The 27,733-nt window shown below is 42.6% G+C and overlaps 1 protein-coding gene across 3 annotated transcripts in view; it reads left to right on the top strand.

Annotated features, from left to right (window-relative positions):
* ELMOD1 (ELMO domain containing 1) overlaps positions 1-27,733 on the top strand; it is a 47,799-nt gene that overhangs the window by 3,530 nt on the left and 16,536 nt on the right. For all 3 annotated transcript variants that reach the window (XM_054829049.1, XM_054829033.1, XM_054829041.1), the window contains exons 2-5: positions 12,680-12,774; positions 24,962-25,107; positions 25,264-25,292; positions 26,502-26,599. In XM_054829049.1, coding sequence (XP_054685024.1) covers positions 12,758-12,774; positions 24,962-25,107; positions 25,264-25,292; positions 26,502-26,599 — 290 coding nt within the window. In that variant the 5' untranslated portion in view covers positions 12,680-12,757. The remainder of the gene's footprint in view (positions 1-12,679; positions 12,775-24,961; positions 25,108-25,263; positions 25,293-26,501; positions 26,600-27,733) is intronic.

Raw genomic sequence — 27,733 nt, 5'->3', positions numbered from 1 at the left:
GGTGTGGTGTTTTTAACATGTCCTAATCTATCTGCGGATCCTCAGACCGAGCAATTTGTTCTGGTTCAGCCAGCCACAGTCACAGATGTGCAGAGGAGCCTGGGGAACAGAAGAAATACAGGTGGTGCAAAGACTGGAGTTAAAAACAATGTGGAGATTGAGCAGATGAAATTGCAACTTGTTAGAGCAGGTTTAGGAGGTACAGGATGCTGTGGTCCTCATGATCGTCTATAGTAAACTGTGTGTACCTGTGAGCACTGCCCTCTCTGGTGGTATTGTACCTGGAATTACTTCACAGGTGGTTTTAGTCTTTAAATAGACATGTCTACACTAATGTTTTAGCTGAGATGGAGATTGTGGTTTTGAAGCAAATGTCCCCATTTTCCCTGCTTTTTGTTCTTCACCTCACTTTGTGGATCAGTCTTGGAGCACCTGAGAATAAATGGGAGGGTCTGTTTTGGGAGCACACCAACTGCAACCTGGCGTTCAGTCCTGGGGACCAGGCTGGATCAGTTGTTTTGTTTAAAACCAAACACTCCTCCCCCCACCATCTATATAGTTTGAATTTCAAATGCTTGGCACCATTTTTTCCTCAGCAGACCCACTCCTGTTGGTCTGTGCTATGCGCTGATGTAGCTGTAGCTCCTGTGTTAGGTATGTATTTTGCTGCTTCAGGGAAGGATGCTCAGGCAGAGGGTGTAAGGGACAGGACCAAACACAACTAAGAAAATGAGTTATATGAGGTCTCCAGAGCTCTCCGTACTGTGCTGCTAATTCATTCACAGTTAACTGGTATCTTCTGAATGTATGTGAGGAAGAAAGGCTGTTTCTGTAAAGATCGCTTAGTTGGAAGTGTGTACAACCGGCTATCAATTTCACAAACAAAAGAGTTATTCCTTAGCCTATGTACCACCTGCCACACAAGCCCATACTGTGTGCCTGTGTCTGCCAAAAGTGAAGTGATAAGTTTCACAGGATTCTAAAATTGTGATGCTACTGGGATCAACATATCGAGCAAGGGGTCCTGTAGCCAGTTCCAGATTGCACTGATAACAAACAGAAGTTTAGCCACTGATTTTTTTAAAAAAAATTCTGTTAGTAGTCTTATTTATATATTTAAAACCAAAAATAAATCCCTACCTTTCCTTGTCCTCCAGCATGCTTCGGGTATTGAGACTTGTCCATGGTGTAGCAACAAGTTGTTACTGCACTGATAATCCACAACTGGGTGGGCGTGCAGGTGATAGGAACTGGGCACCTTAATACAAAGCAGTCCTGTGGTCGTGGAAACTGTAGTCCTCTTCCATAGCTCAAGTAGGCAGTTATAAGAGCAAGTCTCTTATTCCCTCTCCCACTCTGCTTTCACAAAGCCACATCCATATCAACATTGGCTTGGATGTGTGCCATCAAACAGGTTGTGCCTCTGAAACTCTAAGATCAATGTGGGGTTTGTTAAATTTGGGCTTGCTAGGCCTTCACGCTGTCAGTGTTAAAGCAGCCTGACGAGAACAGATGGATCGAAGGAGGAAAAGAGGAGTTCTTGCTGAAGCATTTGCAGAAGGGAGAAGAGAGAGGAAGGTAGAGGAAGGAGAGATGGTGCTCCCAGAGGAAGCTATGCAAAACAGGACATACCCTGGGCACAAATTAAGAAAATGTCATGCAGTCTGCCCCAACTATTTGGTGGGGGACCACAATGATATCTCCAAGGATCTGAGACAGTCATGTTCTTATCTGAACCTTGTTTGTCCTGAGCACCTACAATATGAGTATTTTGGGTCAGGGCTTGTTGGTTTTATACACATCTTTGGAGTCTTTAGGCACCTATATGCAAATGAGATGCCCAAGAACTGTAGGACTGAGCTTTCCCTTTCAAAGAGAAAAATGTTTCAGCATTAGGGTTTATTCATACCACAGGCTTTTTTAGCTGCAGTGGCTTTTCTTCCCAGCCCACCCTTATTTATTGCATTGTAGGAATTATTTGAAACTCTGAAGGATTTTTTTCTTCCAGAGGGGAAGTTGAGTGGTGCAGCATGAGGGAGTGCTCTTGCTTTTGTGCATCTCGAATATCCAGTTAACATCATATGCAAACCAAGCAATTTGGGACTAGATGAAAGGTGAGATTGTGGTCACTGTTCAGTCCAAAAACCAACCAACCAACAACAAAAAACCCCACTGAAAACAACCAACCCACTGAATCTGGAGAACACTTGGGTCTGCACATTGGGTTAGCATCTCAAGGATGAGATCAGTTCATATTACTAAATTATTATGGGTGTGTCTATGGCAAGTGTTCTGGAAACTTGTTTTACTTATTTTCTTTGATAAGTTTTTCTAACTATTGCTTTACATTTATGAGGTAAAGTGTAGGACTATAAAAATGTATGCCCCACTACTCTAAGCAGAAAAAGATGCTGAGGGAAGAAGACTTTGTGTTGCATTGTGTTAAGAATAAGTCTGTTATGGCAATGCTGCCAATCATCCTGTCCTAGTTTGTATTCTTCCTGGCTCTGTTTTGTTCTTCTTCCCCCTCGGTAATGGTGTTGCAGGAACAATGGTGGTCTTTTCTCCTCTCTCCTCACATTGTCTTCTCCTCCCTTTCCAATCTTCTACTATCAAATCTCTGCCAGCATCCTTTTCTGAGAGTCAGACTGGTAGGACTGAGCAGGAATTGGCAGAGGGAAGGAGCACCATGGCAGCTCACCCTTCCCTTGCCACTGACTTTTTTCCCCTACATGGTTGAGAAAGGGCATCTTGCACGATTACCGCAGAAGGATGGTTCCTGGGCCGTGCCTGACAGTGTCTTTTATCAGTCTTGCTTACCAGCTTGTATAACTTTATTGACCTTCAAACCATTCTTTCTGTCTTTACCTTTTGCAGATCTTCATCACATTTTCCTTTTGCTTTGTCATGTTAGAGGAGTGTTTGTGTTACTGTATCCCTCCTGGCTGTGAATGTCCCTGACACCAAACTCCATCCTAGCTTTTCTCCACTACTTATAGAAGCAGTGCTTGATTTTGGTGTTGATTGGAGTTACCTTTAGCTATAGAAGAGTGAAGTGCATCTAAATACAGTCACTTTCACAGTTGTTCACAATCCTTGTTAATGGAAACTAAAATTTAGTAAGATACTTGTGAATCTTCAAGTTGAAGAGTCAACTGGTGGCTGCTGGTACAAAGTCCTGTCTGAATAACAGACTTTGGAAGATGACCCTAAAGTGATTTATTTTTTTTTCTTTTTTTGCCATATTACCATTCAAAACTTTTCCCTAAAGAAGGCTTTAAACCAGTTTCAGCCAAACCATGGAGTTATATTTGCAATATGCAATATTTATTGCGGCAACTTAAGAAAACTTTCTAGTTTCTATGGGCAAATAGATTCTTTCTTCTACTACTCACCCCAGACATTGGTAAAACTAGAGCAAGCTACCGTGCACATGTTCTTCTGGGCAGCAAGCACATAACTAGAACTTCCAGCAAGGTCATGTACTTGGAGCCGTCCTGGTTTTCTGCCCCTTGGGATGCAGAACATCTCTCTGAGCAGCAAACAGGAGATGAAATAGTAGGCCATGAAGTTTGCAAAAAACTGCAGTGGGATTCTTAGTTCTCTTGACTGCAGATTAAGTGTGTTGCTCATTTATTGTGGTTCCTCTGCAGATTGCAGGACCTCAGGCAACTGACAGCTGGTGCATAACACTTGCTATAGGATGCTCAGTTTCACAAATGTGGCGCTTCATGACATCATTATTCCTGAACCCTGTCTTAGGGAACAGTGTGCCTGTAGCATTACAGAAGGACATGCAGAAACTGTTATGTACCCCACTCCTGCATGTCTGTCTCAAAGAGCTCCACGGAAATGTTGTCACTTGCATGCCAAAGTAATCTGGATGCACTGATGGGAAAACTAGGCACCACATGAAACAATTTTCTGTTAGATCAGTATGCATTGTGTCTGACCTTCACCAAGTTGCTGTGTAAATGCTTTATGCTCCTCTAGCCTGAAAGCAGTGTCCGGCCTTTGTCCTGACACATCTGGTGTCCTTGTTTGGTTTTTTGTTGTTGTTGTCAGTTAACAAAATAAATATGGAAGTCAGTGCTACATGCTTTCAGGCTGATGCTTGGTGTGAGGTTGTATTGATCTGATGCCTGGATTATCTCTACCTGTTCCAAGCAAATATAACAGATGTTGGAAAGGACAGAGCAAGCATCTCTGGTGTAATTCTACTGACATAGTAGAGATCTGCATGTGACCCATTGATAGGATGATGTTTCTTCCCTATAAACTACTGGGTGTTGGGAATTGGTAGGGCTCTAAAGCAAATCTAGACTTTTGGTAGCAAGCGAATACTTCATCTTTGCCTTTTACCTTGTACCCTCCTCTCATCTAGGCAATGAGGTGGAAACCAAGAAGGGAAGGCAAAAGGGCATCAGTCATTCACTTTTGGAAATAATAATTTTGGTTTTTTTCCATGAAGCTTCTGCAGTAATTAGTCTGGGAGTTAAGCAGGCAGCCTCTTTGGATTTTATGCATCCAATCTCGTAGGATTTATTCTAAACTTGAAGGAATGTTGCTACAAAGTGTGATGTTTTATTTAGAACAGACTTCCTTGCAGTACAAGCTGGTTTACGGTGTGTCTGGAAACAGAGCAAGTAGGCCAGAAACATTGCACTGCAAACCATGTAGGCACACATGAACCACCTAGATGATACTGCTGTTCTCTTGGGTGTACTCATCAGGGGTCAAGTGAAAGTTCATGAGAAGTGGCTAAAAATGATGCCTTTCTATAATGCATGAAGGGGAAAAAAAGTCGTGGGTTGAAGGCTGTTTGCAAGCATGAGACTTTATTTTTAGTTGATATACCATCTACTCAAGACTCTTCTGGATAAAATACACTTTCTTCAATAAGTAGAGTAAGCTTGTTAAGGATGGAAACATTATATAGAGAGACAACGCTTGGATATTTTGATTCCTGCTGAAGTTAAGCATCTGATTACAGTTTACAGTAGTCTGGGCATAGAAAGCTTCCTCTCTGCTTTTTAACTTCATATTTAGTATTAGAAATAGAATGTACCCAGCGAAGTCTTCACTGGTGGCCTGAAGTGACTTCACTTTTTTTTTTCCCTGAACATCTTTCAACACTGTAATAGAGCAGAGCTAATAGAAATTGGTAAAAGTAGATTATTTACCTCTGCATGCAAAGGATGTCTGTCTGCATGTACATCTCCTTTGTTGAATTTTTGGGATATAGTTTGCTTTAAAAAGTCAGGTACAGAACAATAGCCCTTTTCTTTTAAAGGGCAGAGATCAACAATGAACTATGAAGGTGCTTCTACAATGCTGAGTTTGAGGTTGATGTTATCTGCAGCAAACTTGGTTATAAATGGCAAAAATCTGCTGAGGAATGGCAGTGCGTAGTTAACTGGATGGTGTCAGAGGTAACTTGCCATATGAGATTTCGCAAGTTTTCTTGAATCCAAATGCAGTCCTACATGACTGCCTCTTACAGGCGTTGTAAGACCCTTTGGATGATTCCTTGTTTCTCAGTTCTGTGAGATTATTTATCACTTTAAAGAGGCGGTAGTCAACTGAAGTGAAGCGCTAAGTTAGGACTACAGAATTAGAGACTTTCAAAGCACCATTCTGTGGTTTGAGGGGAGGGGAGTTTTATGCTCCTTCTGCCCCAAACTCTGCTGTGATTTTAAGTTTTTACTCTGGGTCTTTCTTTGTATTGCTTAATTGTGTTGTGTGTGCTCATGCTCACAGGCTCTTTTAGAGAGGACTAAAATTCAGTGAATTTTAACTTCATGTCTAGCCTTTCCCTCACTTTCTTAGTGAAATACAGAAACATAAAATGTCAATGTGTGATGGAGATTAGGAGAGGAAAAAATCTTATTACCTGTGACAGTGTGACTGAAGTCAAGTCTTGCTTATTAGCTTCATCAATCAAGTGTGACATTTTGTTCCAAGAGTTTCTTCTAAAGAACGCTTGAAGCTGAATACAGCCTCGTCTTGGGCACACGGAAATGAAAATACCCTTCTGTACTGAGAGGGGAAACTGAACTCACACAAAACAGGCATCTGCTGTTGATCTTTGAGGTGCGTCCTGCCAGTGAATGCATCTGTCTGTGTCAGGCAAAGCCACTTCTGAACCAACACAAAGTGTTTTTGAACTCCATGGAACAGGAGTTTAAGATGACCTGTTCCTGAGAGCCTTTTGGGCAATGGAGCCGTTTCCCAGGATGTGGTCTGACTTGGAGAGGTCTACGCACCGTTCTTGCTATAACGGCAAGGGAGAGGGAAACAATCAACAGCAGTACTGATAACAGATATTCACAATGGGTGATAACAGAGAACAATTTACTCATCTGACGACCAACTGGATGCTCAGACTGCCCTGGAGCTGTGCCGAACCCACCTAACCCCCTGGCCAGCTTGGCTCACCTGTCCTGGCTCCTTGTGAAAATGAACCCTATCCTCGCCAGAACCAGGACAGGACCCCAGAGGGTCTCCAGCCCAACCTCCTGCTCACAGCAAGGTCAGCTCTGAGGTCAGGCTTCTCAGGGCTTCATTCAGTTTGGGCTTGAAACCTCAAAGGATGGAGGCTGCACAACCTCTCTGGGCAACCTGTGCTACTGCCTGACTGTCCTCTTGGGGAAAAATTTCTGCCTTATATCCACACTGAACCTCTCCTGTTTATGCCTGGTTGTTTTTCACCTTCCTGCCCTACAATGCAGTGAAGAGTCCATCCAAGACTTCTTGATGACCTCCCTGTAGGCACCAGAGGTGCTGTTAAGTCCCCCCAAAGCTGTTTCTGCCCCAGGCTGAACAAGCCTATCTCCCCCTCAGCCTCTCCCCATCATCTCAGTTGTTTCTGCTTAACTGCCTCCAGTCTGTTGGTGTCTATTGTGTATTGCTGGGGCCCAAAACTAGACAGTGTCTAAATATGGTCCAAAGAGTGCTGAGTAGAGCACTCAATCTACTTACTGGCTCTGCTTGTGTTCATGCAGCCCAGGGTGCTGTTGTCTGTCTTTGCATACTGCTGGCTCGTGGCCAGCTTACTATCCACCAGGACCTCAAGGGACATTTTGTAATGTGTATCAGCCATTCTTCCCCTCTCTAATTTTAGTTATTGCAGACTGGTATTCAGGATAGAGAAGCATTAACATCCCCATCAGCAAGATAATGGAATATACAGTAGCAAAACACTCTTGATGACATAAGGCTCAAGATTGTTGTCCCTCACAAATAAATGCATGTAGGCTTTTGAGGTGAATAAAGGATAGGTGGCAACCCAGGGTGCTACTGGAAAGAGAAGTTGCAACCTGAAATCAACATCATGATGGTAGTTGGTGGCATTCAGCTCAGAAGCACCTACTTTGAAACTGTAACAACTAAACCTGAAAATAAGTGAATGAATGAATGATTATTTCTTTTCTTTTTTCTCTGCACTCAAGGTGACTGATGCAGTTTCAAACATTTGGGTGTTTTGGTTGGGATTTTTTTGGTATGGGGTTTGGTTTTGGGTTTTTTTTTTGTGAAGAGGAAATTTTGGATGAACTGTAATCTAATGATCCACATAAACAGAGTCCTGTATTCAGCCTGCTCATCTTAATGGTTCTTGTCTCTTCAGCACAGCTATTCTTTCTTTATAATTAGAATAAAAACCTTCCAAAGATGTTTGCAATATGCTAGGTGAGTCATTAGCTTGCAAGACAAACATTGTGATGAAAACTACCTTGGTTTTATATTTTACTGTGGAAATACGGTCATTTATATTAAGTAACACAACTTTTTCCCTCAGCTGTATCTGCAGCTTTCTTGAAGACAAACAAAGCAAACCCTTAGCTTCAGATAAAGAGGTGACTTTTATGACTTTTAAGGCTTACTCTTGACTTCTTTCAGCCTCCAGCAACTGTTAACCTTTCAGATTGATCCATATTTTGCTATACTACTTAAAAGATCATAGAGTCACAAGAATTCAAATACTTAATGTTTATTTAAGGAAAGCTTCATTTATGTTTTGAGACAGATCTTGCAATAGTTTTGCTGTTCTATGTGATTGTAGTAGTAGTGCTTCTCTTCCAAGAAAAGCTGCAGCTAGTTTTAGGAGGGGAAATACCTGTCTGGTTTAAGATAAACTGGATGAAACAACTGGCAGTGAATAGGTATGTGAGTGTGTTGTGGGAGTGAGGAGGAGGTTGATTTGTGGAAGTGGTGTGGTATGGGATAAAATCCTGCAAGCTGAGAAACTCGAGTGTATGGGAGATCCAGACTGCATCCTCACTCCATCATCCTCAACCAAGAGCCTTAGAACAAGAGTCTCTTCATGCCAAAGAGCAATCTTTAAACATTGGGCCAAGAGGTTTTCAGTGGTAGATCTGTGGTTTTGGTTTAAGCTACTTGTAGGGAATTAATGAAAGATAGCTAACAAAGTCAAACCTACTTGTCTTTTGGCTTAGTCCAGCTGCATGACTTAAAATTAGAAAAGGCTGAAAAGCTGCCTACGAAAGGAGAAGAGGGGAAATATCTTGCAGGTTCCTCAGTGAGAAAATGCGAGTGTGTATGGAATCATAGAATGGTTTGGGTTGGAAGGGACCTCAAAGATCACCTACTTCCAACCCCCCCGCCATGGGCAGAGACACCCTCCACTAGACTACGTTGCCCAAAGCCCCATCCAACCTGGCCTTGCACACTTCCAGGGAGGGGGCATCCACAGCTTCTCTGGGCAACCTGTTCCAGTGCCTCACCACCCTCACAGTCAAGAATTTCTTCCTTATATCTAATCTAAATCTCCCCTCTTTCAGCTTAAAGCTGTTACCCCTTGTCCTATCGCTCCATGCCCTTGTAAACAGTCCCTCTCCAGCTTTCCTGTAGGCCCCTTCAGGTACTAGAAGGCTGCTATAAGGTCTCCCCGGAGCCTTCTCTTCTCCAGGCTGAACAAGCCCAACTCTCTCAGCCTGTCCTCACAAGAGAGGTGCTCCAGCCCTCTGATCATCTTCATGGCCTCCTCTGGACTCACTCCAACAGGTCCATGTCCTTATCTTAAAGCTGGGACATTTTCTTTGGCTGCACAAAAACACAGCAGCAAGGGCATGTGAGTGAAACCACTTAAAAGCACAAACTCAGGCTCCGAGTGATGGGTGCTGTGGCCAGTGGGCTGCTCCCCACTGGGTACCTGCTGGCTCTGGGTGTCCTGCTGCAAGTCTGGCACTTTCTGACAAAAGTGATATTTCAAAAGTACAGGAAGCCAAGTCTTCAGAAACTTGTATTTCAGTCTCTCCAAATCCGTAACTGCTGTCAGCTTCTCAACTATATTGTTTAATTGTTGTGCTCTTTCTTTCAAGAAGCTCACAAACATTTATTACCTTGGTTATCTCTCACTTGTAGGAATCTTTTTTCTCCTATGTGTCTTCCTTTCCCACAAGTGGACCATGAAAGCCTTCCTAATCTGCAGATATCCACCTCTTTCCTAAGAAAACAGGAGGCTATAAGTGAAGTCGCTCTCCCTGACCATAAATGTGGGGTTTTTTTCTAAGCATACCTAATGGCAAGTGACTGAAACTTTTTGGGCAAACTGTGAAGTGGTGTAAATGTAGTCCAAGTCTATAGCTGTTCTTCTTGTTCACTGGGGTGCTGTAACAACTTTACTGGAAGTAAAATAGAGTACTAGTTTATTTTATATGGGATTTTGTTTCTTTTTATACTTAAAAGAAATCTGTTACATTTTGAGAGGAAAAGAGGTCAACAGAAATTAGATCTTGTGGCTCTACAGGTTTATGAAAGTTGAACTTACTCAGCTGTTAGTTGTGGTAACAATCTTTTTAAAGAGTTTAAACACTGTTTTCTTCACAGAAAATCTTTACTCAACTCCCCTAGAGGATCACTTATGGAGGTGTGTGGAAAAGAGGAATGCTGCTCTCCAGTCCTATTTGTTTGAAGATGACTGTAAATTCTCACTTTCTGATTTGCCTTCCCAGTCTAGCCTGGATGTCCACAGCTTAGAGCTGTGTGTATGTGTGTGCCCACACATGTGAATTGTTGCAGAATCACAGAGCATGGTATTAATTCCTGTCCCTGTACTTAGCAGATGGCAGCATTTACAAAGCCTGTCTGCCAGACATTGAAGTACAATTTTTACCTTATGAACCAAGACAGCAGCATAGGCTTTCTGTACTTTTGTTTGTTCTGGAAGTCTTGCCTCTAGTCTTGTAAACCTTCTTGGTAGTCAGGTGGAACTTGATTGCTTTGTGCTCCAGTGGAGGAAACAGCTTTTGAAGCCATAGCCTTTCTATTAACGCGGTTACGGGCTGGGTCTGTGCTGTAGGGGACTAGCTGTTGGAGCCTGCAGGGTGAACTGTTCCTCTCCAAGCTGGAGGGCTTTGATGTTGACTTTTGTAGCATCGGGACTTCACCTGTAAAGTTTCTTTCTGGTGACTTCCCCCCACACACACTCCCTTTTAATTAAAAGGGAGAGAGCAAGGAGAATTACTCTTGTAATTTCAAGGGGGGGGCTTTTAAAGAGATCCAAAACTGTCACTTTTAACCACTTGTCATGCCTTGCTGTGTCAGTTATGCTTTCTCTTTGCAACCAGTGACCTTATTTTGAGTTTAGCTTTCTTGGTAGAAGGCAGGGGTTTATGAACAGCAATGTTGACTTCTTAAAATACAGCTTTTGAAACAGTCTAATTTTTAATGAGCATTCAGAATGAATTTATAATTGGCTGTAGCTGGTTCTTGAAGGGAGAGTATCTTGAAGCTTCTACTGTACCACACTTGGATGAGCCAATTCTGGAGTTCAGGCAAGTGGAACTTCTCTTCCCTTTAAAGCAGTAGTAAAGAAGCAGCATCATCTTCAGCAAGGACCTTGATCAGAATCAAGAAGGAGCTGACCTTGGAGGCTGAGGCCAGCACACACTTTTAGAGGGGGTTGATTTGACAGCTCCTGACACTTCTGGCGTGTTCCTTACACTGCTGCCCTTATGGGTCAAATAGTGTGGTGAAGCTTCCTTTGTTCAAGTTGATGCTAAAAAGCTGAGACTCAGCTGTGAGAATCTTTCACAAACTGTATCTCTTAAACAGCAATTTATTAGACTGGAGAAGGGAAGCAGGTTACATCCCCTCCAGTTTTTGCCGATCTCCTGTGCTCCCTGTGCTTGCTGTCATCGAAGACCTATCAAAAGCTGTAGCAGGAAGCATTAGGAGCCTGCCTTCTGTGTTCATTAATGAACCAGAGTTTGATGTTAGCATCTCTCTGCCCTTGCGAGCAGGTGTCACTGCAGCCAGCACCAATTACAGCTGTATTCAGGGGACAGCAACATGATTCAGCCAGTCAAAAACAATATAAATGAATGAGGCTTTCACAGTTCAGGGATTATATATTTTTAGCAAGCTGTATGTGATGTAATCCAACAAGATAGCTGCATTTTTCTGAACTTAAATGCTTGTTCTGTTCCTGTCAGCAGGCAACAGCATACTGTAAAACTTGCACGTTATAAAAGGGAAAGGATATGAGAACAATGTAAGGTTAGAAGACTTTTATCCTCTCAGTGCTGGTAGGTTCTGCATAAGAAAATAGATTTGAGGTTCTCTAGATTTATAACTTTGTGATGAAAGAGGCCAGATTTTGAAGGCATTCAAGTACTTTTCAGCATGCTGCATGCAGCACTACTGAAAAATGGGCTCTTAAATGATTTCTTCACAGCGCAGCTTTCATTCAGGCCTTTGTGTGTGGTTTGTGCTAGTACAGAGCTTGAAAGTGTGGTCTTGTTCCCTTCAAGTCTGGGATTAAGCTGTACCAATAGCAGACATGTGTAACAGTACTCTGTTTTCTGGCAGCAAGTAAAGATGTTTTATTGCCTGTTACAGGATATGAAGTACTGTAATCTGAGAAGTCTACATCTCTTAGTCAAATATCGTTTGTATGTGAACACTCCATTTTAGAAACCTGAAGTAAAGAGGTGGTGACTGGGGAGAGTCTGCAGTACATGGGCAGAGTTATATTTATGTTGTTTCTTCTGGAATTCTTCCTGTTCCTCTCCTCTACTGGAACTAAATGGTAATCATAATGAAAATTAACTGTAGGACACCAGATCTCAGAACGGATGGGCAACCTCGTCATCTGTATCCATTTTAAGACCTCATATGTATATTTTAATAAAGTTGGTCACCAGGAAAGTTGTTTACCTCACATCTATAGTGAATTAAATCAGAGCCCAGTAGTAGCTCTTTGCTTACATGCTACTTTTACCCAAGGTCTCAAAGGGCTGTTGCGAATTCTGGGGAACAGAAGGTTTTTAACAGCAGAGCAAGATGAGCGCAAGATGAGCGTCTCTTGAAACTGCCACTTGGAAGCTGCTGTGAACCAGACAGGTGTTTGAAGAGGACAAGAAGTGTTTGAAATTGTCTAGATTTTTCTTCAAGCTTTCTCACTTAATTCTGTAGTCTCATTCAAATTCTTGACTTTTCTGAAAAGGGACAAGGATAGTATAGTCTGGTCAAAGTATGTACTCAGGCTAAAAAGTGTGAACAAATCATGATTTTTCATTTTGTTTTTATTGACATGAGATTTCTTAACCTCTTTCCCATGTATTTCCATAGATGTTTGTTTCAAGAGCAATTTAGAAAACTGAAGTACCACTTCTTTTTCTCTGTTAGTAAATACATCTCCATTCTATTTCTACAGCACTAATATCACCTGCAAAGAGGAGGTCATCAGTGATCAATAGATTACAGCTCCAGCAACACAAACCAAACCGTCACCATGAAACACTTCCTGAGGTAACTGTTCAGTATTTGTTTCGAAAGTGTTAAATTATTCTAATTACTTCTGTGCTGCACTGAGTTAAGTGTTTTAGTGGTTACCACTCGTACTGAAGGTGTAAACCAGTTTATACTGGATTGCTTTCTGTTCACCTAGATTTCATTATTTAATTAGAGCTGTATTAATTTAAAACTTCCTTTCCAGTGCTTTATAGAAGCAAATAATGTGGCAACCATCTTATGGGATTGGAGCAGTGATGCATCAAATCGGTAGTGCCTGATATGTCAGGGGAAAATAAGAGAAACAGCAACAGAGAACAGTGCTTGAAAAATGTTGGGGGTTTTGTTCCCATTCTTGTCTGCTGTCTGGATTTTTGGAGTATTACTTGTGAAAGTAGAGAAGGGGAGATGCTAGGTGAAGACGTGCAAATGTATTTGAAGCCAATTGTGCTCAGTTTGGGGAGAAATGTCTCTTACTTGCTCCTGTGTATGACGCGCACGTTGTTTTTCTGTGACCCAGGGGTAGTACGGGGGACTTGCAGACACCAGCTGTAGGTGCAGAAAGCCCATGTTGTCTTTGTTCCGTAGTCAGTGGAGAGAGTTGAGCACTCCTAGAAACTAATACAGATCAAGAGCTTAATTTGTGTATAAACCAAAGAAATCATATTCTGTCTGGATGGGAAAAACGTTTTCAAGAGGGCTGAAACATATGCTTCTGTATAGAGCATCTGTCACTATATTTTTCTCTCTTTTTAGACTGTTTATAGGAAAGACTCTTATACACTCTGGATATCAGCATCATTACCTCTAGGCTGATCATCTGTAATGATTTTGCTGCCAAGCCAGCCTTGGCTTAAGTATTTCTGTGGAATGTTTGGGTCTGTTTCTTCAGGTATCTTGAGCCAGCTGCAAAAGGACTATCTAAGCAGGACATGCACAGGTTAAAATTATAAAGCATCATTTATTTGCTAACACCCACAAAAGATGGCTAAGATTTAATGAGCCATTAGGCTGAGCATTAGTGTGCTCACCACCCTGACAGGCACCAGTCAGGAGGGAAAGGATTGGTCCCTGCAGCTCTGTGGCTCTGATTCTGGATGCTCCCAAGTCTTCCACCAACTCCATTGATACCAGCCCAGTGACCTGATGGTTAACCACTACCCTGGCTAACGTCCCTGGGGTGCTTTTTCCCTTTACAATTTTATAACATCCCATGTTGGAGCATTCCTTCTTGGATCCTGCTAATGATTTCCATCTCAGCAGTCCTGCCTCAGTATTTACCTTTCTTTCTCTGTACGGACTTGTTCAGGAGCCTGACCCAAGGTCACAAACTGATGCCATATGGGATCTGGGCCGTGAATCCTGCATATGGGACTCTACCATCCTGTGGGTGGGGTGGGAGGCTCCAGCTGGGGCCACAGAGGGTGTTACAGCTTGCCGCCTCAATGGCCTGGTATCTTTGGAGCATAATGTAATTTTGCTCCCTCCTGATGGAGAAGCTGAGCTGCAGACAACTTCTAAGCTGCCAACTCTTCCATGACTACAGTAAATGTTTTGCTTCTCCATTTAAGCTGCCTGTCCTGCTCTACTTTGTCTGTTCTAGCCCCTTGGTGGTTTTTTCCATGTTGGAGAAACCGTGCTGTTTTGAATATTTGGGTTCCTGAGGCTGTCTTGAACAAACCACCTCCTACTTCTCTTCATGGTATTTATGAAGTCAGTGAATCGTAAAAGATTTGAGAAGTCTTGGTGGTGTTAGCTTCTCTGAAGTAGCCAAGGTAGATCTTTCTGAAAAGCAATTGCTTATCTAAATAGCACAGTCTAGTACTTTGTTACAGAAAGTCCAGTATTCCAAATGCTGAGCAGAACGTCAGATTAAGGATGGGGTGGGGGGTGGAGGGGGAACACAGAACACCTCAAATAGGAAAACACTGCTGAAATAGGAAAACTGTTCTGTTTACTTACCAGCATCTGGATTTTCTTATTTTGTGTTAATCCTTTGACATGAACTGATATGAGTACTATACTCCTCATATTTTTTAAATATAGAAGAAATATGGGAACATTAAGAAATAGACTGGGGTCATACTCCAAGAAAAGCACTTACCGGGGATAATGAGTTTTGTTGTATGTGTTCTGGTTGTGGGTTTGTGTGATAGGGAATAAGGCAGTGCGGTTTGGAGCTGCAGGGAGATCTATGTCCAAGACAAGGCTATTAAGCCTTTCAGCTTGGAAATCAGCTGGAAAATAAACAAGTTACCGTATATTGTGTCCCCTAGTGTTTCTTCGCTACCAACAGCAGCAGCCACCCAGGAGCTTGCTAAAAGCATCCTTAACTGTTTGTGAAGATCAAATGCAGGGCTGAGTGTTGTGTACTGATGGTGAGGACCGCTCAGTGGCACAGTCTTTTCCTTGATGCACAACGTGGAGCAGACACCAGACTAGCTGATGCTGATGGCATAGATTATCTCTGTGTTTAAAACCAATGAGCTTAGTTAAGTCTACACAAACTGCAAGTCATCTTGTTGACTGTAACATAGAAAATGCCATCAAACAGATGGAAAGAGGAGCAAGGCTTTCATCTGTAAAGTTAAGATAACCTCAACTGCTCACTCTGTGTAGTGACAGTAGTTTACCTGCCGCACCTTCATGCAGCAGATATTCACCTGGAGACCCAAGGAGGACTTTTAACAGTGTAAGAGTAAGAGAAGACTAAGAGAAGACTCTCACCTGTAGGCAGGCTTGCCACTCAGCTCTGAGTTAGGTTTGTGTACTGGAGGCATGCTGTAGGCTCTGCTGCTACTATCAAAGGGCAAGTCTGCATATGCTGCATCAGGGCTCTATGACTGCTACTGGAGTTTGGCTTCTAAACAGAACAGTGCAGATGTGAGTGCAGATAATGAGGAATTAGTGTAATTTGCATGCTGCTTTTGCTGTGCCTACTGCTTATCTGTTGGACTATTGATATGGCTTCTTATAATCAGCTTGACATCTCTTGTCTCTCTCTTGACATATTCTATTTTGTATTTAGTATCAGTGAATTGTCTTTTCCCCCCCGCTCCCAGACCTTTCCATTTAAGAAGCCCTATTTAGTTTTCAACCATTCTGTGATTCTGTGGTTAGTGAGGTTGAAAGACAGTTCTGGAAATCATTGAGTCCAACCCCTTTGCTCGAAGCAGGGTCAGCTACAGCAGGTTGCTCAGGGTTGTGTCCAGTCCCATTTTGAGCATCTCCAAGGATGCGGCCTCTCTGAACAACCTGTTCCGATTGTTTGGTGAGCCTTGCAATTTAAAACCAGTAACAAAACAGAAATAAAAAACCTCACCCTTATGTTTAAATATAATTCTGGCATTTCTGTCTGTGCCCATTGCTTCTTGTCCTGTCAGTGGGCACCACTGAGAAGAGTCTGGCGTAGTCGTCTTTGCTACCCCCATCAGGTATTTCTGCACATAAATAAGAATCCCCTGAGCCCCTAGCTCTCAGTTTGTCCTTCCACGACAGATGCTCCAGTCCCTTAATTACCTTCGCGGCTCTCTGTTGGACTCTCTCCAGTATAATCATGTCTCACTAGTACTGGGGAGCCCAGCCCTGACCGCAGCACTCCAGATGTGTCTCACCAGGGCTGAGTATAGAGTACGATCAGTCTGATCCACGTATGAGCTCTAAAGGCCTCACATGAAGGGCAATGGAAAAGGTAGCACTGAACATTGACCGCTCTTCCGCAATTGAAGCAATTGCTTAGTTTTGTACAAGTAACACTTATACATCCTCACATTTAAAGGAAGTAAAAAGGTGTTTGCTTCGTGCCACTGACGACACTGGCTAAACTACATTTGACGTGAACATAGTGATGAATTTTTTCCTACTGATATTTAGAACAACAGACCAGTATGCAATATCCCTTTAAAAACTTGTGGCATAATGTTTTATTGCTTTTAATATGTGTCAAAAGGTGGGGGGTGGGTGGTTTGGTTTTGGGGGTTTTTTTGTTTGTTTGTGTATGTGGGTTTTCTCTTTAAGAGCTAGTCTGAAAGGTAGTCTTCACCTGTTCCAAAATGGCTTGCCTCTGAAGTTGCCTGTCTTCACTGACAGTCACCATCTCTAACTGGACAGTGAAATTGTTGTTGTAAAAGTAACTTAAAAAAAATATGTCTTGTACATTTCTAACACAAAGTTCAGGCATTGCATGAGACAATAATTAAAAAGATGTGAGAAGATACATGTTGTGGTACCACGTAGTAAGACTGCTTTTAATACACTGAAATCCTACAGCATTTGAACAATTGCAAAACTTCCAAATAAGTCCTAAATTGAATTGGTTGCTTGTGCAGTCTCATTTCATAGTCTGAATTACTTTCTCTATTCCTGCCTTTCCCGGGAGTGTATTGCACATCTGAATAGCGAAGAAAGGGGCTGTGCTTGCAGAAATGGTTGCTGCTTTGACATCTAGATCTTTTGTAAGAATATCAATTTTAGACTGGGGGATCCTTAATGTAACAGAAGTTCATCTCTGGCTTCTCATCTACCTGCTTTCAACAGCTGCTGCTTTCCAGTGGAAGGAGAAACTTTTTTTAAACAAACAGTCCAGTGCTTGGAATAACTCTAAATCCCTAAATTTAGGGGAATGCTGTTGGCCTACAGGACTCTTACGTTCATATCTCTAATCCAAGGTGATGTCTAAATAAAAATAGATTTTAGGTTGTTCTAGGTTTCTTTTCTTTCTCAGGCTTGCTCTCGTATGACTTATTCCTAAAGTCTGAAATATTCCTTATGAAATAATAGAACTGTCTCTCAGTGAAATATTTGGTCTTTCAGTGCTTTCGGCTTTTGAAAAGGGGTTTTGAGGAGTCTGTCAGTGACAAGTCCACTTTGACTGTAACTTATCTTAAACATCTGAAATAATAACAACTTGGAGAACCAACTGTAGCAGACGCTTAGGTTTTTTCAATAAATCCTAGAAACTTGACACCTTCTCTTGATCTGCTGCAAAACAGTCTGTAAGCACTAGCAGATTTTAAGCATAAGTTCTGTCTTACTGGAGTCACATCAGATAAAATGAAAATCAAGTCAGGAAAAAGCAAGAGCAGGGAAAGTGTGGAAAGCTGCTGTTAAAAACTACTCTTATGTCTTCCTTAGTTGCCACGGTGACTTGCTTTCCTGTCTAAATGGAGAGGTAAGGTGGATTTCAGTTGTCAAGTCTGCAAAGGCACAGAGTGAAAAAATGTCTTGTGCTTTGAAGAAGCTAATAGCGGGTTTGCTTATGGCAGAAACGGTGATTGGTATATTACTTCTTGGTTGACCTTGTATACACACTGTAAGTTATACAAATAAACCAAAGATAGTCACATTAATTACCTCCTAACAGGGTGGTATCACTTGCTTACTCACATATTTGGACAGCTTGTCATCCATAACGAGCTCGTGTGTCCTTGACTTCTCAAGCCGTAATCAGAATTCTCAGGAAGGAAATACTGATCTGTAACACTTTCTTCTCTGAGCTATGTTCTTCAGGAAAAATAGTTGTGTAAGAGTCTTTCCTACCCATAGGACCTAAAACAGGAGACACAGGAAAGAAAATGATATGTAAATAGATTCAGTGACTTTTATTCAATTCTTTTAAACTAGTGGGTGGGGGGGGGGGTGGTGTGAGGGGTGGTGTTGGGTTTTGCTTGCTTTTTCCCCTCCATTTTAAGTCCAGTCACTAGCATTGGGTATCTAGCTGAAGTTTTCATTTTACCCAAAGTATTTGTTCTGTTCGTTACTAGCTCTAACAATACTAATTCCGAAATCACCATGGGGGAGGAAATAAGCACCTTCTATTTTATTAGTTTCAAAAATTTTGCACAGTAATTAATCTCAACTTCCCTTCATGTCAGGGAAATACTGCATGTTGCATTATACATACATCTTGCTATTTAGGCGAACATACCTCACACAGGGAAGAGCTTCACAGAAATATTAGACAACTTTGGAAACCTGTGCTCAATTTTGCTCCTATTTGTTTATCTTGGAGAAGGCTGGCTAGAGTCAATCACCTTTAAATAAAAAGCCATGTTTCATGAAAATTTGATGTCATACTGTCATTGGAGATGTCAGTTCTAATAACCATCACCTGTGCCATTCCCATCACACTGACCCACATCAGTTGGGCTAGTTGAGGGCAAACCTTGAGACCTCTTGTAGAGAAGCACTTCTGTCTTTCCCTTTGCAATGTCAGGGTGTGAAACTCCACGCTCAGTTCTTGGCTTCTTGCTGCCTGTGCTTTCTTACCCCAGGCAGAGCAGCACATGCTGTGGAGAACAGAAGTGCTGTGACTGCAGCAGTGCTACTCTTACCTTGTGCTCTTTTTGGCTCTAAATTTCTCCGTGTCTTGCAAGGATCCTAGCAATTGTAGAACCCCCTTTCTTCATGCACTCCCTCATGGAAAAGAGCTCTCCAGAAGCTCTGCTGAGCCCCGTTACTGCAGATATAGATCGGTTGCTTGCTTGGTTTTGCAACATTCCTGATAGTCCTTGCAAGGTACTGACTGCGTAATTCTTTTTTTGGTTAAAGCTGTTCTTAGTAGAAAATTAGAGCTGAGAAGTAGAGTGACATACAGCAGGGAAGATATGAAAGAGTTAAAAGTAGAAGAGCAAGGAAGAAGGAGAGGTGAAATAGATGCATATACGAGCCCTTAACTGATGTTTGCTAATTATACAGAAGAAAACTACATTTCTGTGGCACTTCAGGCTATTGCGGTGGTAGCTTTAAGCACTGGGTAGTATTCTGTAAGTGTCCTCCAGACATGCAAGGAAATACTTATTTCAGAATATTTTGTTGTTTTGATTTTGGTTTTCTTGGAACCCAGGTAACGAGTACATTTTTCTGTTGTATTGATCTCGGAGTTCAGTGACCCTTTCTGTGAGCCAAGCTGGGGGAACTGCACTGCGTTGCATTGGTATTGCTCAAGACGTACAGGTAGCTTCTGAAGTCCAAGCGATTGTCATCAGCAACGGGGAATGTGCAACCCTGGCTTCTCATAGGAGGATGGCTGCATGTGTTTCCCTTCGTACGTGAAGACAACTGCCTGTTGATTGGGCCTGTGCACATTAGCATCTTATTATGCAGTTTTTATTTTGTTTTACCTGAGTAAATGTTCATATGAACTCTTGTAATGCACTTTGCATGTATAAACACAAATTCGGGATTGGGAAGAACAGAATACAAGTCTGTGAGGAACACCTTCATTTCTGTAATACTTCTGTTCTTAAAGCTCACCTTAGGATCTGAAGTATCACTGTACATGACTACGTGAACTGCTAGTGAAGCACACTGTTTTCTGTGCTGAGAAAACCTTCAAAGACAAGCAGGAAAAAAAACGTAAAAACACAGAAGAGATTGAGTAGGGAGGAGATTTGAAATCAAACCCTAAAACAAACCAGAAGCTAATGCCACTGTGCTGTAGTCAGACACGTGGCTCATGCTGTGCTTCCGTGTGGGTTCTTGTTCATGCTACGCTGTGTTTTGTTTTAAAGTTGCCCACATGTCTCTGCTTATGTGAACTGAAGTGTGCAGCAGCTAAAATAAAAGTTTTCTTATTTAATCACTAGTGTGCTTTTATTACAGGACTTCTGCAAGCAAGAATCCCCTTTTATAAAGAATAACTCCTTGAAAACAAACTTGTGTTACTTTTTATGCTGTTCGTGTTACAAATGGAAGATTTCAACTGTTGTAAGCTTGAAATGGATGAGTAGTAGAAAATTGAAGGTATCCACAAAGGCTAATTTTCTTCTGTAAGCTATGTAGTCCAAACTAGTGTTTCTCTGCTTTATTAGTAATAGCTGCTAAGTATATTTTAGTGAATCGCAAATGTAGTGTTTGTTTGCTGTAGCGACATTTTTTTAGTAGATGCATTTTTATTAGTTAATCTTTGTGCAAACCACAAAACTTCAGTGGGGAAAGGTGGTTGCAACCATGGAAGATCACAGCTCTATCCCTTCTAGAGTTTTTCCTTTGATTTAGGATTCTGTCATTGAGCCTAAAGGCAACAACATGTAATTCAAATGCACCTAACACCTTCCCCCTGCCCAGAAATTTATCCACATCACACAATGCAGTAATAAACAAGGTTTTGAGTAATGAAATGGGTTGTGAGGTTTCAGCCCTGGAGGCAATTAAGCATAAGCATGAACCTCATAAATGAGGTGTGGTTTTTGTGGGAGCTATCTTGCTCATTAGAAGGAAATCTTCTGACATGGGCTATTAACACAAAGTTAAGTGAGTCTTTCCTCCCTTCTTTCTATATAAATGAGTTCTCTGGGTAGTGAGTTGCTCTAACGGAGACCAAACCTTTGGAAACAAAGCAGGCCAAAAGAAAGCAAGTTTAACTTCTACTACAAATACATGGTTAAACCCCAGAACTCTGTTTTACTATACTCCACCTACCAGTTTCGCATTAATCTCTTGTATTGATTTCTCTGGACATTCAGCCTGAGTACAGAGCTGGAGGCTCAGGGATAGCTATAGGTTGTGTTTGGATTCTTCAGGGATGACGGACTAGTCAAATCTGTGAAGGTTGATATGAAATGTCTACTGGAAAACCAAAGTGTGTTAGCCTGTGGGTTTTTCCAAGCCACTTTTAAAGGGTGCAGTTGAAGGCATTAGTTGACTTTATAAGAGATTGACTCTTTACCTGACTACACTTCTGACTGTTGGGAACTTAAAGAATGGCTGTTTGGCTGGTGATGGACTTGCCTCCTGATAACTGGTCTTGTTCTTAATACTGAAGGTAATCACCTGCTGTGAAGCATGTACAAACGCCTCACAGAAGTGTGTTCTGGCACATCTTGTGGGGGGACCCCAAATATTTCAGTGTCAGGAGCTGAAACATTTTTGCTTGTCTAAAACTTGATTCTAGCACAGGAGTCATTCCTCATTTTTCAGGTTTCACTTTGTATCTAAAATAGAAGCTTCCTGTTGCATAAAGACAAGGGGGTTGCCTGCATGCTGGCGTTTGGGAGTGTTAAGTGAATTAACTAAAAGTGTGAAAATAAAGTGGATGCTTTTAAACCATGTTAAATAGTTGTGTGGATGCTCTCCATTTAGACCTAAAATGGCTTTAGTTCCCTTAGCCTAATCCTCCTTCAAAGGGGATTAAGCTAAAGTGAACATAAAGCAGATTAAACTCCTCTGTGGACATTAACATGAGTTAATTTTTTTTTCCCTTCTCTGAATGTCCTTCTGTGTTGGGTTTGCATGGCAAGGTTTTGGTAGCGGGGGGGGCTACAGGGGTGGCTTCTGTGAGAAGCTGCTAGAAGCTCCCCCTGTGTCTGATAGAGCCAATGCCAGCCGGCTCTAAGATGGGCCCACCGCTGGCCAAGGCCAAGCCAATCAGCGCCTCTGTGATAACATATTTAAGAAGAAGAAAAACACTTAGAGAGAGAGCTTTTGCAGCCGGAGAGAGGAGTGAGAAGATGTAAGAAACTCTGCAGACACCAAGGTCAGTGCAGATGGAGGGGGAGGAGGAGCTCCAGGCACCGGAGCGGAGATCCCCCTGCAGCCCGTGGTGAAGGCCATGGTGAAGCAGGCTGTCCCCCTGCAGCCCATGGAGGAAGGATGAGGGGGTGTAGCGATTCCACCTGCAGCCCGTGGAGGACCCCACGCCGGAGCAGGTGGAGGCACCTGAAGGAGGCTGTGGCCCCATGGGAAGCCCATGTTGGAGCAAGTTCCAGGCCGGACCGGTGGACCCGTGAAGAGGGGAGCCCATGCCAGGGCAGGTTTGCTGGCAGGACTTGTGACCCCGTGGGGGACCCCACACTGGAGCAGTCTGCTCCTGAAGGTCTGCACCCCGTGGGAGGGATTCCATGCTGGAGCAGGGGAACGATGAGAGGAGTCCTCCCCCCTGAGGATGAAGAAGCAGCAGAAACACCATGAGATGAACTGACCGTAACCCCCACTCCCTGTCCCCCTGTGCCGCTGAGGGGGGGAAGGTTGAAGCCGGGAGTGAAGTTGAGCCCGGGAAGATGGGAGGGGTGGGGGGAAGTGTTTTAAGAGTTGATTTTATTTTCTCATTCCTCTACTCTGTTTTGCCTAGTAATAAATTAGATGAATTCCCTCTCTAAGTTTGGTCTGTTTTGCTCGTGCCGATAATTAGTGAGTGATCTCTCCCTGTCCTTATCTCGACCTGCAAGCATTTCGTTATGCCTTTTCTCCCCTGTTTAGTGAATGAGGGGAGTGAGAGAGCGGCTCTGGTGGGCACCTGGCCCCCAGCCAGGCTCAACCCACCACACCTTCTACACCATGTCCTTCAGGATGCTTTAGGAAGTGATGGAGCTCTTCAGCCTTTATTAAAGTTGTAACTGATTTGAGTATCTGGAATTCAGTATTTCAGAATAGCCAGCACACTCCACTGAAAAGGATAATACAGAGTCTCCTAATGAGGAACTGTCCTTTGAAAGCATCAACAGCATGTGGAGGAGATAATGGGCTAGTGATGAATATGGGTACATACAGACTTAGAACACAATGGACCAAATTATTTTTGACCATTTAATGGCAAGCTAGCACATCAAAGCTGTATTTATATTTTCCTATAATATAATCATAAATTATAATCACAGAGAGTTTGAGTTGGAAAGAACCTCTGGAGGTCATCTAGTCCACCCCTCCTGCTCTAGCAGGGCCACCTACAGCCAGTTTCCCAGGACCGTGTCCAGATTGCAATGTTCCCGTGATAGGTCTTTGCAATTGGCCTTTTCTGAGAGGTGCTTCTGAACCCAAGGGCCCTGGGTGGATCCTGCCCCCCACCTCAAGTCCTGGTGCATCCCCTGGGGGTTGACAGATGGGTGATGTGCCAGGATCTGTGCCTTCATAGCCATAGAAACAAGAAAGCTAAATTGTATCCACATAAGTTGTAGCCCATGGAATCTGTTTTCTGGGGGGTGTTAATGTAATTGCGGTAGCAGTATGTGGGCTTTGGTAGCAGCTGCAATGCTAACAAACTTTAAAATAGAGCATTTCTCATGTACGCAGCCTTTCAGGCTTTCGTAGGATAGTTCAAATCACAGGATAGTTTGGGCTGGAGGGACCTCCGCAGGTCTCTGCTCCAACCCCCTGCTCACGGCAGGTCAGCTCTGAGGTCAGACCAGGCTGCTCAGGGTGTCTTCCACTGAGGACTTAATAAATTCTGAGGAAGGAGACCGCACAAGCTCTCTGGGCAACCTGTGCTACTACCTGCCTGTCCTCATGGGGAAAAAGCTTCTCCTTATATCTAGGCTGAGCCTCTTATGTTTCAGCTTATGACTGTTGTCCCTTGCCTTCCTGCCCTGCACCGCTGTGAAGAGCCCGGCTCAGCCCCCTTCATGACCTCCCCACAGGCACTGGGGGCTGCCGTTAGGTCCCCCCAAAGCCATCTCTGCTCCAGGCTGAACAAGTCCAGCTCCCCCAGCCTTTCTTCACAGGGCAGGTGCTCCAGCCCCACCATTTCAGGGACTTCCTCTGAAATCCATCCAGTTTGTCAAAGTCTGTGTTGTATTGCTGGGGCTCAAAACTGGATGCAGTGTCTAAATAAGGGCTTTCTTGGCTTACTGTCAGTTCTGTACTTTGAGAAACTGCACAGCATCAGTGCTGTATAAAAGCTGATCTTGGGAAGAGCAGTCAGTCCTCTGGACAGGTTCTTAAACACCTTCTCTCCTGAAACGGGGAAGCTTTGGTTTCCTTAATCATCACTTTTCACTCTCAGGGACCTGACACGAGTGTTGATTCACATCTGTCAGGATAACCAGCCGCTCTGCTTGGAGCTGCTGGATGCAGAGGCAAAGCTAAGCCAGGGTGTAGGGGCTCCCTGGACCCTCAGCAGCCGTGACAACAGGGTGAACTGTGCTCCCTTCTCAGGCAGTCCTGTTCTCCCAAAGCGTTAATAGGAACTATATGACCTTTTATTTTTAGGGCACAGAGAGTTTTCTAGAAATACTCTTGAGAACCCTGGAGTTGATTTATTCTGTGCTTCCCGTTCTGGTGCTTTGTGCATGTTTTTGTTGTTGGGTAAGACTAAAAAATATGATTTAACACTTACCAGGATAAACATTTACAGTGTGAATGCTGCTTTTGCTTTAAAGGTGTCCTTAGGCAATGGGAATTTGGTGTGAGGAAGTATGTTCTGTTTGGGTGGTGACCTTGTTGCATCAAACTCTGCTCAAGACTCTTATTTTCAGGCGTCTTTTTTTGCCAGGATGTTTGTCCAGGTATGCCTGTACTTCTACTGCAAATGCTTGTGGCGCTGCCTGAAATTCGTGGTCAGGAAACTAACAGGTCGATGTGAATTGCAAAGGATCTGTTACAATACCAAACCTGGAGCTGCCAGAACTATGAAAATAGGTAACTGCAAAATACTTAGCTCTGCATGCCTGTGTACCTTCCTGCATGTGCTAAAAATAGTATGACTTCATTCTTTTAAATAAATAAATTGTTAAATGAATCCAATATCATCTTAGTTTGTCTGACTTGATGCTTTCAAATACTGTTCTCTTACAGAGGCATCACTGAAAGGTTCAAAAAGTAAGGTGAGTGAAAGATCACATCATTCACCATTTCTATTGTGTCCTGTGCGGTTGGTTTGTTCAGTTTGCTGTGTGCTGACCATCAAAATATCACTCTGAGGTTTAATATGATTTTACATTAAAACCATCTTCTACTGAAGAGGGTCCTGTGTCTGCAATAGCAGGTATCTTCCAAAGTCAGGGGGAGTGTCCTGTGCTCCAGGGACAGGCACACTGTGGCACTGATGGAATCAAGGGGACAACAGGTCATGGAGGAGATGACGAGGGTGACATGTTGTAATTCGGGCTTTCTTGTCTTGATTCCTCATCCTATCTTAGATTGTCTGTAATCTGCAGTCAGTCAAGTGACTTACACGCTTTACACCTCAGGTTTTTTTGTCGGGAAAATGAGGGTAAAAGAGGCTGAAGGCAGCAGTACCTAGATAGCCAAGACAGCTTTGTTCTTTGCTTTCCTTTTAAATTTGTTAATAATTCACCTTATCCTTTCACTGTAGCACTGGTTGTGCTAACCTAAATTATTCTCACAAAGCATATATGTTAAATAGCATCATTCAGCCGTTCGTTTCTCTTTGGCATAAGAATCAGTGATGTTGAAAAGCTTACCTCAGCATTAGCAAAAACAATGTCACATAGCTCATAGTTCAGCATGGTGCTTCCAAATATACTTCTAGCACAAACAGGAAGGCAGAATCTTATTTAAAAGCCTCCATTTAAGCAGTTGTGTAGTTTTGAGACAAAGCACCAGAAAGTTCAACCTCTCCATTTTTTGGAAGGCATTTTGGTTTTTGAATACTGAACTTCAGGGTCATCTCTACAATGACATGCAAGAGAAAGGAAAAAATGTTTTGTTGTGTTACTGCAATGTGTTGGGAGAGGGGGTGTCAAATGAAGGCTAGCAGTTCCAGTGTGATTAGGCGGATGGTCTGAAGCTGCTTTTCTTGATCAAACGCCTCAGTGCAGATCATCTTCACTGGCAGCTGCCCCAGAAATGCCATAGACTACAAGGCCATGGCGAAGCGACTCGACTTCTTATAGGGCCAGTGCTCTGCAACTAGTCAGTGGGGTTGAATAGACTGAAAGGTGTGTATATATATTGAGTTGGGTCTTCTGGACTCTTAATCTGGAAGCTTTTAGGTATCAAATTTACCATTGTTAACTTCTATTGAATAATAGCTTCCATAAGTATTAATATGTGTTTAAATCTCTTTTTAGCGGCTGCAGACTTCAGTAAGTGTCCACCCTGATGCTATTGAAAAAACTATAGATGACATCATGGAGCTGAAAAGGATTAATCTGGATATAAATCCACAGTAAGTTCATGGTTTCCTTACAAAACAAATGGGAATTATTGATTTCTTCAGTGCCGAGGTCCATGGAGAACTGGTTCTTCATAGCTATTGTGGCACACAATTTGAAGATGAATTCTGTCTCTCAGCTTAAAACTCCAACTTAAGCTTTTCTGTCAAAAAGCTGATGGAAAAATGAATGATCTTTTATTGTGGCTGTAATAGGCTAGTCCTGAGTCTCTTTAGCTAGCTGCTTCCTGAATCGTGCTGTCTTAGTGTATTGTTGATGCATTGATTTATGGGGGCCGCTTCCCCAGGGATAAAATACCACAAGGCAGGTGGTCCTGGCAGTGACAGTGATGGCTTCTTAGCAAGGCTGTATGCAGTCTTTTGAGTAGGGAAGAATTCATCCTGTTGTAACTGATATAAACAGTATACTGGTTTACATTTTTAAATTGTCTTTAATTATCCAAACACAAGTTTTAACGATACAACATAGCTGATAGTCTTTTAATGCTACAACATGTTAGTGGTAAGAAGAGATTGACGACAAGCCATTAAATTTACAAGCGTGTATTTCAAGAGTGAGCAATAAGACTTTTGTGGTTGCCTTACCTCTCAGCCCCTAGCTTTTGTGATGGCAAAATTAGTGAGAAAAAACTGCAGGATGTAAATGTGCACAGCTCAGAGCCTGGCCTGTGGACATCAGTAACTGCAGCATTAGCAATCAGGCTGATTCAAGTACTCCCTTCTCAGCGTTGGACCCTTGGGTAACTGGGTGGAATAATTCCAAGAAAAAACAAGGAATTCATTAAAATAGTATTTTGTATGACACTGGAGATGACCATCTGATTCTCCTCGTGGCATTGCCTTTCACCTCTGAAGAAATCCTGTCTTCCAGGAGAGAGAGCAGAGGTACAAATAATTTCTGCTAGCTTGAATCAGGCCTCCGAAACTTAAGTTACGTTTTGAATGATCTGGTCCTAATATTAAAAAAACCCAACAACAAAAAACTAAACAAACAAACGAACTATTTTTTGTTTAATCCAGGTGATGTTCATATGCTCTATGACAGAACAAATGCTCAGTTGTTTTTGAACTAGGACCCTTGCACTCAACATTTTACAGGACTGAGTCTTTCATTCCCATCCCCCCTCA

The sequence above is a fragment of the Grus americana genome, chromosome 1 (genome assembly GCF_028858705.1).
Source record: "Grus americana isolate bGruAme1 chromosome 1, bGruAme1.mat, whole genome shotgun sequence".
Taxonomy (NCBI): domain Eukaryota; kingdom Metazoa; phylum Chordata; class Aves; order Gruiformes; family Gruidae; genus Grus; species Grus americana.
The sequence above is the reverse complement of the archived record's forward strand: the minus strand, read 5'-3'. Positions and strand labels throughout refer to the sequence as shown.